The sequence below is a fragment of the Rhincodon typus genome, chromosome 1 (genome assembly GCF_021869965.1).
Source record: "Rhincodon typus isolate 14 chromosome 1, sRhiTyp1.1, whole genome shotgun sequence".
NCBI classification, from domain to species: domain Eukaryota; kingdom Metazoa; phylum Chordata; class Chondrichthyes; order Orectolobiformes; family Rhincodontidae; genus Rhincodon; species Rhincodon typus.
The window spans coordinates 139234820-139248066 of NC_063332.1; the positions used below are offsets into that span (position 1 = coordinate 139234820).

The 13247-nt window shown below is 41.8% G+C and overlaps 1 protein-coding gene across 1 annotated transcript in view; it reads left to right on the forward strand.

Annotated features, from left to right (window-relative positions):
• LOC109911274 (microtubule-associated protein 9-like) overlaps nt 1-13247 on the forward strand; it is a 179344-nt gene that overhangs the window by 128084 nt on the left and 38013 nt on the right. Inside the window, exon 5 of the mRNA XM_048600419.1 lies at nt 8113-8258. Coding sequence (XP_048456376.1) covers nt 8113-8258 — 146 coding nt within the window. The remainder of the gene's footprint in view (nt 1-8112; nt 8259-13247) is intronic.

Consider the following 13247-nt stretch of genomic DNA (forward strand, 5'->3'; position numbering starts at 1 on the left):
GCGTGTGAGAGCGTGCGCGCGTGTGAGAGCGTGCGCGCGTGTGAGAGAGGGGGACAGAGATTGTCTGCTTGACAGAGTAAGTCAGAGAGAGAGAGAGAGAGAGAGAGAGAGAGAGAGAGAGAAAGAGAGTCAGAGAGTGCAGAAGGAGAAAATGTGTATGAGAGGAGAAAGGCAATATGCATGAGAGAAAAAAGTGTGAGAGAGTGTGTGAAAGACAGAAACAGAATGTGTGTGTGTCTGACAGAGAGAAAACTGTATGAAAAAGAGAAAGAACTGTATGGGAGACGCAGAGTGAGTATGTGAGAGAGCTGGAGAAAGCGTGTGAGAGAGAGTACACGTTTGTGAGTGAGAGTGTAAGATGGTGTATCAGAGGCAGAGAGATAGAAAGTGGTGCAAGTTAACGTGTCTGTAAGAGAGACTGTGTGTGAGTGTATATATGTGTCAGAGAGTCTGTCAGAGATAGTGTATCTGTTGGAGAGTGTGTGTATGTGAGAGAGAGAGAGACAGTGTGTGTGAGGTAAGGGAGAGAGTGTGTGTGTGTGAGACAGAGACTATGTGTGTGAGCTAGAGGAAAAGAGTGTGTGTGTGAGAGTGTGTATGAGAGCGTGGATGTGTGTGGGAGTGTCTAGAGTGTGAAATGTGTGAGAGAGAGCACGTGTGAGAGAAACAGAATGTGTGTGTAACAAAGTGTGTGTGTGCACAAGAAAGACATCACAAGGGAGGGAGAATAACTGTGGAAGAGACAAAGAGGGTGTGAGAGAGTTTGAGAGAGGCACTGTGTGAGTGAGTGTGCGCGCATGCGCACGCGCGCATGTGTGTGTAACACAGAGTGTGTGAGAAAGAAAATGAGACAGAGAGTGAGCAACCATGTCAGCTAGAGAGAGAGAGAGAGAGAGAGAGACAGACAGACAGAGACAGCGTATGACAGAGCCTTCTGTTGATGTTCCAGAAAAGTCCTCCTCAGGGATGACTCCTGAGTCTCAAAGTCTGATCCAGTGAATTAGTGCTTAGAGTATTCTGCACCTTTCAAGAACTCTCCATTGCTGTCCCGGTCCGTAATGCCTACTGATGCTAACTTGTGATATGCAATTACTATGTGACAACATATCCATTCCCCTTGGAATTCTCACCAAGGTGTGTGTATTTGTGACAAAAACAGAAGAAGCTGCAGAAACACAGCAGATCTCAGAGCAACTATGGATTGAGAAACAGAATTAACATTTCTAATATGGCTACTCTTCAGAACTGTAGAAAAAGGTCAAAGGAGCAAAAGGAACAGAATGGGGTAAGTTAGCGGGCAAGGGAAATTAGAGACCACAGGTTTCACAGGACAAAAGACAAAGAGAGTGGTAACTGTTGCAAAGACAGGCAGATCCAGAGATGCATTAATAGAAGGTGTCATTGGCAGAACAAAGGTCAGCTCGGTTGAAAGCAATATCAAGAAAATCAGACAGTAAAGGGTAGGTTCAGGAAAAGACCATCGAATAATGGAGAATGAAGTTCATGGTCTGAAGTTGTTGAGCTCAATGTTAAGTCCAGAATGCTGTAAAATGCCTAAACAGAAAACAAATTTCTATTCTTGCGGGTTTCAATGGGCTTCCAATTTGAATAAGACATATAATTGCTTTAAAAGCAGTTCAGAAAACGTTCACTATGCTCATTCCTGAGGTGAAGGGTTTATCTTATGAAAAAAGATTGAATGGATTAGGCCTATAAAAGGTTATCTTATTGGAGAAGTGCCAGAGGACTGTAAGACAGCCAATGTCATACTGTTTCAAGAAGGGAGCAAGAGATAAACCAGGAAACTACAACAGGCCAGTCAAGCTAACCTCAAATGGTGGGAAAACTATTGGATGCAATTCTGAGGAACACAATCTGCACTTGGAGATGCAGGGGTTGATCAAGAACAGTCAGCATGGTTTTGCTCAGGGGAGGTCATGTCTGACAATCTTGATTGATTTTTTTAAAGAGATAACTAGGTGTATAGATAAGGGCAATGCATTCAATGTAGTTTACTTGGACTTCAGCAAGGCTTCGATAAAATCCCAAATAGGAGACGGATAGTGAAGGTAAGAGCCAAATGGGGTTCAAGGAAATTTGGCTAATTGGACATGGAATCAGCTAAGTTGGCAGGAAGTAAAGGGTGATGGCTGAGGAATTCTTTTGTGACTGGAAGCGCACAGAGAGTGGGTTTCTATGGGATCTGTGTTTGGTCCCTGACTGTTTGTGGTTAATATAAACTAAACTAATTAGGAGGGTTGATCTGCAAGTTTGCAGAAGGTATGTACATTGATGAAGTGGTAAATAATGAGGATAGCCTTAGATTACAGGAGGATAGAGATGGGTTGATCAAATGATCAGCAGCAAATGGAATTCAATCTGGATACATTTAAGGTGGCGTACTTGGGTAGGACAAACAAGGCAAGGGAATACATACAGTCATAGAGATGTACAGCATGGAAACAGACCCTTCAGTCCAACTCATTCATGCTGACCAGATTTTCTAGATTAATCTAGTCCCATTTGCCAGCATTTGGCCATATCCCTCTAAACCCTTCCTATTCATTACCCATCCAAACACCTTTTAAATATAACTGTACCAGCCAGCACCACCTCCTTTGGCAGCTCATTCCATTCATGCAACACACTCTGCATGAAAAAGTTGCTCCTTAGGTCCCTTTCAAATCTTTCTCCTCTCACCTGAAATCTATGCCTTCCAGTTTTGGACTCCAATAGCACAACATGACCTTCCAACTCTTACACACGATGCACTGACCAATAAAGGCAAGCGTTCCAAATGCCTTCTTCACTACGTTGCCTACCCGTAACTCTGCTTTCAAGAAACTATGAACCTACATGCCAGGGTCTCTTTGTTTGATAACACTCTCCAGGACCTTACAATTAAGTGTATAAGCTCTCCCCTGATTTGTCCCACCAAATTGCAGCACCTTACATTTATCTAAATGAAACTTCATCTGCCACTTGTTGGCCCTTTGGCCATCTGATCAAGGTAACCTTATTTGCTGTCCACTACATCACCAATTTTAGTGTCATCTTCTAACTCTCTAACCATGCCTCCTATATTCACATCCAAATCATTTATATAAATGACAAAAAAAGCAGTGGGCCCAGCACCTATCCTTGCAGCACACTGCTGGTCACAGGCCTCTGATCCCAAAAGCAACCCTCCACCACCACCCTCTGTCTCCTACCTTTGAACCAATTTTGTATCCAAATGGCTCATTCTCCTTGTAGTCCATGTGACCTAAACTTGCTAACCAGTCTACCATGCAGAACCTTGTCAAATGCCTTACTGAAGTCCTTAGAGACGTCCACTGCTCTGCCTTCATCAATCTTCTTCATTACTTCTTCAAAAAAACTCGATCAAGTTCGTGAGATACGATTTCCCATGCACGAAGCCATGTTGACGATCCATAATCAGATCTTGCTTTTCCAAGTACATGTAAATCCTGTCCCTCAAAATCCCCTCCAACAACTTACCCATCACTGATGCCAGGCTCACCGTCTATAGTTCCCTGGCTTTTCCTTACCACCTTTCTTAAATAATGGCACCATGTTAGCCAACCTTCAGTCTTCTGGTACCTCCCGCCCCCACCCCCCACCCCCGCTGTGGCTATCGATGATGCAAACATCTCAGCAAGGGGCCTAACAATCCCTTCCTTAGCTTCCTAAGCTTCCTACTAAGTTCTAGAGTACACCTGATGAGGTCCCAGGGATCCACCTTAATGCATTTTAAGACGTCCAATACCTCCCCTTCTGTAATATGGATACTTTAAGGTATCTTAGTGTCAGAGAATCATACTGCATGGTAACAGGCCCTTCTCTCCAACCAGTCCATGCTCAGCATAACCCCAAACTAAACTAGTTCCACCTGCTCCTGGTCGATATTCCTCCAAACCTTTCCTATTCATGTACTCATCCAAACGTTTTTTAAACGTTTTAATAGTACCCATATCCACCACTTCTTCGGAAAGTTCATTCCAAATGCAAACCACCTTCTGTGTAAAAAATTTTCCCCATCATGTCTTTTTTTTAAATCTCTCTCCTGTCACCTTAAAAAATATATTCCCTCTTCTTGAAATTCCCCCATCCTTGGAAAAAGACACCTATCATTAACCCTATCTATACCCCTCATGATTTTATAAACTCCTATAAGGTCAGCTCACAAGCTCCTATGCTCCAGTGAAAAACAACCCATCCTATCCAATCTTTCTGTATAACTCAAACCTTCTATACCCAGCAACATCCTGGTAAATCTCCTCTGAGCCTCCTCCTTCTTATAACTGGGTGACCAGAACTGGACTTAGCACTAAGAGGCCTCACCAATTGTCATGTACAATCTCAACATGAATTCTGAACTCTTATAACTCAAAAGACTGGGCAAAGAAGGCATGCATTCTAAATGCCTTCACAACCACCTTGTCTATATGTGATGCAAACTTCAAAGAATGACGTACCTGAACTCCTAGATCCCTCTGCTCTACAATACTACCAAGGCCCTACCATTAATTATACAAGTTCTACCCGTTTGTCGTGCTAAAATGCAATACCTTGCATTTATCCAGATTGAACTCATCTGCCATTTTTCAGCCCATTGATCCATTTGATCAAAATCACTTTGTAATCTTAGAAAATCTTCTTCACTGTCTACTCTACCACTTTGGTGTTGTCTGCAAACTTACTAGCCATGTCTTCTATATTCTCATCCAAATCATTTATATAAATGACCCATCAAAACGATCCCTATGAAACACCGTTGGTAACAGGCCTCCAGTCCGAAAAAAATCACTCTACCACCACTCTCTGTCTCCTGCCATTAAGCCAATTATGTATCCAATTGGCAAGCTCACCCTGAATCCCATGTGACCTAACTTTACTAATTAGTCTACCATGCGCAATCTTCTCAAAGGCTTTACTAAAATCCAGGTAAACATCTACTGGGAGATAGCAAGAACTGCAGATGCTGGAAGTCAGAGTCAATACAGTGGAACTGGAGGAACCAGTCCTGATGACCTAAAACATCGACTTTCCTGCTCCTCTGATGCTGCCTGAACTGCTGTGTGCCTCCAGCTCCACACTGCATCGAAACAATGTCTGCTGCTCTCATCGACCTTTTTGATAACTTCCTCAAAAAACACAACCAAATTTGAGAGACATGATTTTCCTCACACAAAACCATGCTGACTAACCCTATTCAATTTTTGCTTCTCTAAATGTCCATAAGTCCTGTCTTTTAAAATCACTTCCAACAATTTACCCACAACCGAAGTAAGACTCACAGGTCTGTAGTTCCCCAGTTCCTCCTTATAACCCTTCTTAAACGAAGGTATATTAGCCACCCTTGAGTCATCAGGCACCTCACCCGTAGTAATAAATGATGCAAATATTTCTGCAAGTAGTCTGGCAATTTCCTTCCTTACTTCCCACATTCTGGGACACACTAGATCAGGTCCTGAAGATTTATCGACCTTTGTATTCTCTAAGACCTCTAGAACTTTCTCTTCTGTAATGTGAACTGTTTTCAAAACTTCAATATTTATCTCCCTGCATTCTCTAGACTCCATTTCAGTAAAAACTGAACCGAAATAGTCATTTAGTACCTCTCCCATTTCCTGGGGTTCAACACAAAGATGACCTCCTTGATCTTTAATGGGCCCTATCCTCCCTCTAGTTACCCTCTTACTCCTAATGTAGTTGTAGAATCTCTTTCCATTATCATTAACCTTATGTGTCAATGCTATCTCATATCCCCTCTTTGATTTCTGATTTCTTTTTTATGAATGCCCCTATACTTTCTATATTGATTAAGAGATTCAATTGAACCAAGTTGTCTATATCTAAAATAAGATTTTCCTTTATTCTTGACTGGAACCTCAATATCTTTATTCATTCATTGTTCCTTAATCTTCCCAGCCTTACCCTTTAATCTAACATGAACATAATGCTTCTGAACTCGTCATCAGGCTCTTGAAAGCCTATCACTTGTCAGACTTCCTTTTTACCAACAGTCTACTGTAACTGACTTTTGAAAGTTCTAGTTTCATGCTATTAAAATTTGCCTTACTCCAATTAAAAACATTAACTTTTATGGAAGGCCTATCCTTTTCCGTAAACATTTTGAAACTAGTAAAATTATGATTGCTTGACCCAACATGTTCCCCAAATATTGCTATTTGTTTCCCCAAGTTCTCTAGCTTCCATATCCTTCTCTGCAGTAAAATGAAAAACGTTAGGACCCTGGAAAGCACTAAGGATCAGAGGGACCTTGGTGTGCGTGTCCACTGGCCCCTTAGGAAAAATGATAGGTAATATAGTGTTTAAGAGGTCATAAGGTATAGTTGCCTTTATTAGCCAAGGCTTAGAGTTAAGAAGTAGGGAGGATATACTGGAACTGTGTAAAACATTGTTTAGGCCACAACTAGAATATATGTGCAATCCTGGGATCCATATTATAGAAAGGATGTGGTTGCACTTGGAGAGTGTACAGAGGAAATTTACCAGGATGTTGCCTGGGCTGCAGAATTTCAGTTATGAAGAAATATTGGACAGATTGGAATTCTTTTCCTTAGTGCAGGAGACAATGATAGGAGACATAATTGAAATGTATAAAATTATGAGGGGCATAAATAAGATAGACAGGAAGAAACTTTTCCCCTTAATGGAGGGATTAATGAGCTAGGGGGCATAGATTTAAGCTAAGAGGTGGAGGTTTAAAGAAGATATGAGGAATCTCACTGTCTGTAAGGATAGTTAAGGGTTTCTGCCTTGACTTTTAAAAAGTACTTAGATGTGCATTTGCGATGCTAAGACTTACAATGCTATGAGCCAAGTGCTGGGAAACCTGATTAGCATAATCAGTGGTTGTTATTGACCAACACGAATTCAGTGGGTGAAGAGCCTTTTTCTACGCTGTACATCTCTATGAGCTCCAGCTGCGAACTGTGGTTCGCCAGTAGCTGTAACTGAACATGCTTCTTGCACGTGATCATCAGGGACAACTGAGGCTTCCATGGTTTGTCATGTAGAAAAAACATGAGTGTGAGCTCTGCTCTCATGACTTCTCTTAAAGACTATTAATTACTCCCTTTCTCTAAAATTTTTAAAATCACAAACCAATCAACCCACCTGTGATGTCACTGATTTCTGTTTTCCCAAACAGAAGTCCTCCGAAGCTGCTGCTGCTAAACTGTGCTTCCTCTCACTGCTGCGATGAAGCCGAACTGCTTGTCCCCCGATCCTAGGCCTCATAATACAATCTTGCTGCTTCCCCTCTCACTGCTGTGGTGAGGTGTACCTCAAGTGGGATTCCATTCACTTTTCTGGTCCTCATTAGAATGATCATTGAACCTTTGGGTCACTTTGTTCAGTTTGAAGAAGGCACATTCCTGCTGCTCACTTCTTTGATCACTTCCACCCACGCTTGTTTGATTTGAGATCTTCTTTCTCCCACTCATGGGATATAGCACTTGATTGTATTCCTTTATACAGTAAAGCGTTAATAGTCGCTATTGAGCATTTGCACAAGAAGCCATTGCTATAATGATGTTAGAAGAAGATGGAACTGGCTCTGGATAGGTTCTCTCCTACCCTCTCTCATGCACTGTATGGAGTTTAGTACAACCTGTCAATGTTCATTTACCTGTGCTTAAAATTAAGCCCATGAAATTAATTTAGAATTCAACATTTTGACTCCTACAATAGTCTGTTTAACTAGGGATCCTTCCATTGATAGAGAAGGTAACAATCACTCCTGCATTCTATGACAAGTCAGGAAACCAAGAGTGGGATACTAATATCATGCCTGAGTAAAACAGCTATGACAACCTCACCTTCTCTGACAATCTGGTTCCTGACTGGATTTTCAGTTCCATTAAAAATTTTGCCTGTTGATTCAAATTTTGTATTTAATACAAGTAAAACTTGTTCCTGGCCCTCAGAAACCAACCTGTACTTTCCTAGTCATAAATATCTAACATGATGGGCTTTGTCCAGTCCATTTTTATCTATGTGTAGTCAGAGAGAATTAATTAGAGATGTGTTAACCTAGCAGTTACATAACTGAAAATTCAACTAAACATCCTTTTCCGATAGGCATTTGAAAAATGGAAAGAAGAGAAAGATATGCATCAGATGGAAAAGCTTAAGAAACAAAAAGAAATTGAAAAACAGAAGAAGAGAAAAGAAAAGGAAGAAGTAACTGAAAAGAAGAAAGAAAATGTTGCAGCATTAACTAAATGGTAGGCAAATTGCATCCTTGCAAAACTGTATGTTCAGGCCCATACAGATTACATTTGTTAAATTCATGCTATTATCTGCAAATTATTCTATTACATTGAATATTTCTCATACATTAGATATTTACAGAGACCCCCCCCCCCAACAACCCCCAATATCCATAGGATTATTCCCCTGCACAGAGATTTTCTCTACTGTTTTTTGCTAGGATTGCTGCAGTTAATGAGTTGCATCATGAGTTTAGATTTTGCTTCAGAGCACAAGCATGAAAAATTTAAAATTGTTCATTGTGTCACTATTCTCTGCTATGAGTCAAAAATGGGAATTCTGATTCTGAAATATTTTGTGCTTCCATCTTGTGGATTCGTTATTGTCAAATGACTTGGCACTCTACTCACAATGTTTCCATGAGTTGCTCCTGGTTTGTAGCAGTTCTGCTGGATGTTCCATCACTAGGCCATTGTTGACCTGGTGAGGCTTCATCCCTTAACACTAAGTAAGAACAAGCAAGACTGCATATTACTGACACTTCTCATAAGTTGGTTGACCTAGTCAGGCTTCACACCCTACATCATAAGCACTTGCGCAAAGCAACAGCTTGATGATTAAGAAATCAATTCATTGAAGAAATTTTTACTCAGCAGAGTTCGGAGGAAGAAGTCTCCTGCCAGGTACACACCTCAGATATATTTGGGGTTATGAATATGTTACCCATATTTGCCTAACAGTGTTGTGCCTACAAATGTAATTTCTGCAGGTGGTAGTCATGGCATGCTAATGAAGACACAAGAGGTTCCCAACTGTTCAAGAGGGATAGGCTGACCCATCTGAAAACATAATATGAAAACTTTAACCCACCATCTTGAAACAGAATATTTGCTGCCCACCCACTGAAGTTTCCTGGTTCTCCTTCTAAAAACTTCATATGGGCCTGCAAGATTCCTTCCAATGACTTATGTTCCATGCTATTTTATTTTATAACAACTTAATTGTTTGTTTTTTCCAAAAAAGATTAAAGCATGAACCTGAAATTTGTGAAGAGGTAAATAATTATCATTTCCATGCCAGAGATGTAACATGTTCCTTATCATTTCCTCACTGTTCAAGGCCCCAAACGTTTCATGGTGAAGTAGCAATTTGTGTGTATCTATTACATTTAGTATTTTGTAATCACAACTTACAGCGTAGAGTCCTCTGCACTGGGGAATCCTAATGCTGATTGGGTGATTGTTCTGTAGTCCAGTTCTCAAGCACGACTTAAAGTGTCTGGAGACCTGTGACGTTAATTCCCCATCTTGCTTTCATGCTCACATCCTTGGCTTATAATAATGTTCCAATGAAACTCAGTACAAGTCTGAGGAACAGCAGTTCATCTTTTGATTAGGCACTCACAGTATTCTAGACTTAACACGGAGTTCAATCATTTTGACTTTTAACTCATTTTTATTCCTTTCTTTGCACACTTAAGTTTCTCTTTACTTACTTATTTTTGCTTTAAAATAATAGCATGACTGTTCTTGGTACATCTTTTGTTTCCTTGTTTCTTTACACGCCAGTTTGGTCCTTTCAGACCAACATTTTCGTCATTCAAATTCTTCTGTCTTCCATCTTTCTTTCAATTTACCCAACCATTCTTTGATCAAAATTATTCATGGTTGTTTCATGAATGAAAACTTGCTACTTCCAGAAGCCAGGCAGATTAATTGAATATGAGGGAGGCCAAAATTATGAATCCCAACGGTGGAATGGACTTTAGCAATCCAATTCTGAGAACTTCAAAGGTAGATTAAACTTCCTGATTGCTAGCATCAGGAGGCTCTTTTACATTTGTACTTGGATCTCATCGATGCTCATTGAAAGACCAGCTCACTAGAATTACGTTGCCATTCGTAATGAAGTTCTCAGCAGGTGAGAAATATCTTCAGATTGTATATAATTGGCTTTCAGCTGGCAAAGACATTTAGGGCCGGTAGACAGCCAAGGGGAACACATGCTAAAGTATAAAAGATTAGCATGGGCTTAAAGGATCAGAAGTAATGGAGAAGCTTCAAAGACTATGCTAACAAGATGGACTACTGCTGCGTGTTTGCTCATCATCTCAATCTGTAGAAATGACAGCACAGAACAATCCTGTCATCCTTCCTGACATGAAAGTAATGAAGTTACAGAATATAATGTAGAATATCCTTTATTGTCACGTGCACTCCAATGTAGAAGTACAGTGAAAAGCTTTTACAATGGCTGCCTCTTGCGGCAGCATGTTAGGTACAAGTACTTCAGTACAAGTACCTAGGTACAAATCTTGGATACAACAGAGGAATAAGAACGAGTTCAAAAAATAAGTTAGAAATAAGATATTGTTCAATGATTGACATTACAATTAGGTAAAAAATTTTGAATAAACATTACATTGCTGCAGCTCAGCACAGGGCGTCTGCACGTAGTCTGACCGCCCACACCAGACTCCAGTCCAACAGCCGTTCCTGCTCTGCTCCAAGCCTCCGTACCAGCACTTAGCTGCTCCAAGGTAAGTTCCAGGACTGCCTCCCCACTCCTGTTTCTACCCGGGAATTGCTCCCCTCACGCTGTTCTGGAACTCGCTGCCCACGTGCTGCTCTGGGATTCGCGGCCCATGCGCCATTCTGGGGCTCGCTGCCCACACTCCGTTCTGGGGCTTATTGCCCATGCTGTTCGGCAGCTCGCAGCCCACGCACTTGTTCCAGGGCTCGCAACTCATGCGTGGAGATAGAGCCGGAGACTGAGCTGGTACAGGCACAATTGGTGGAATGGCTTCCTTCTGTCCTGTAAAATTCTATGCTCTATGGTCCATATGAAGAGGAAACAGTGCCGAAGGGTCCAGAGACAGGCCAGATACAGCAGCCAAAACACTGGATGTTACTATCCAGGAGCCAGTGCAGCACCATGCATTTGTATCCCTCTATTCCCATCCTATTCATGTATTTGTCAAGACGGCCTTTAAAAGTCACAAAGTCAGCACTTGAGTTACCTGTGGATTAGAGACCATCCAAGAAGTACCACAGGATCTTCCAGAAAGTGAATATTCTCAGGTCCAGCTACTCAATGAAAGCTGCTTTCAGCAAGGACTAGGATGCAATCCCATGCTGGTGGCATCAAAGTTGATAGCAGCCCTAAACTTCTTAGCTGGAGGCTTCATCCAAGTCTTACTGGGAACCAATGTGAATTTTCTCTGCCAGCCATCCACAGCGCTTCCCTCACTGTTATGGGGCTCGCTGCCCATGTGCTTCTCCGGCATTCTCTTCAGAACATCTGATTTTTCTGAAATTTTATGTGGATCCAAAGAAACAACCAGTGAGTGCAACAGGCTTTGCTGCAGTTTCTTGATTTCAAGTACAAGGAACATAGGGACATTGAAACAGGATGAGACCTTTCAGCCTGTCGAGCCTTCATTGCCACTTAATACAATAATGGCTCACGGAACACGTCAATGCCTTTTACCCTCATGAACCCCATAAAAGTTTACACCATTGGGATTCAGAAATCTAACAATTTCTATTTTAAATATACTCAGAGTCGGAGCTATCACAGCCCCAGTGAAAAATACTCTGCACATCTGTTCCTCTTAGAACAAAGAAAATTACAGTACAGGAATAATCCCGTCGGCCATCCAAGCTTGCACCGACATGCTGCCCGTCACAACTGAAACCCCCTCCCCTTCCAGGGACTGTATCCCTCTATTCCCATTCCTATTCATGTATTTGTCAAGACGCCCTTTAAAAGTCACTATAGTATCTGCTTCCACTACCTCCCCCAGCAGCGGGTTTCAGGCATCCACCACCCTCTGTGTAAAAACTTTTCCTCGTACATCACCTTCAAACCTTGCCCCTCGCAACTTAAACCCATGGCCCCTGGTAACTGACTCTTCCACCCTGGGGAAAAGCTTCTAACTATCCAGTCTATCCATGCCCTTCATAATCTTGTAGACCTCTATCAGGTCACCCCTCAAACTCTGTCATTCTAGTGAGAACAACCTAAGTTTCTCCAACCTCTCCTCATAGCTAATGCCCTCCATACCAGGCAACATCCTGGTAAATCTTTTCTGTATCCTCTCCAAAGCCACCACATCCTTCTGGTAGGGTGACAAGCAGAATTGAACACAATATTCCAAATGCGGCCGAAGGTTCCATAAAGCTGCAACATTACCTGCCAATTTTTAAGCTCAGTGCCCCGATCAATGAAGGTATGCATGCCATATGGCCTGTTAACTAACTTTTCCACCTGCGTTGCCACTTTCAGCAACCTGTGTACCTGTACACCCAGATCCCTCTGCCTATCAGTACTCTTAAGTGTTCTGCCATTTGCTGTATATTTTCCATCTGGATTAGACCTTCCAAAATGCATTACCTCACATATTCCCAGATTAAACTCCATCTGTCATCTCTCTGCCCAAGTCACCAACCGATCTATATCCAGCTGTATCCTTTGACGGTCCTCATTGCTATCCGCAATTCCACCAACCTTTGTGTCATCGGCAGACTTACTAATCAGACCAAATACATTCTCCTGAGGAACGCCACTCGTCACAGCCCTCCATTCAGAAACACACCCTTCCATTGCTATCCTCTGTTTTCTATGACCGAGCCAGTTTTTATCCATCTTGCAAGCTCACCCTGTGTGACTTTATCTTCTGTATCAGCCTGCCTTGAGGGACCTTGTCAAAGGCCTTACTGAAGTCCATGTAGTCAACATCCACTGCCCTACCCCTCAATGATCATCTTCGTCACTTCCTCAAAAAACTCAATCAAATTAGTGAGGTCCTGAGTTCTCAGCAAATTACAATTGAAAGCTTCCCATATACCATATGTTGACTTGCCCTCAAACATCTGCCTCCAATCTACATTGTTCAGTTCCTGCCTAATATTGTTGTAATTAGCCTTCCCCCAGTTTAGCACCTTCACCTGGCAACTACACCTATCTTTATTCATCAATACCTTAAAGCTTACCAAAGTGGC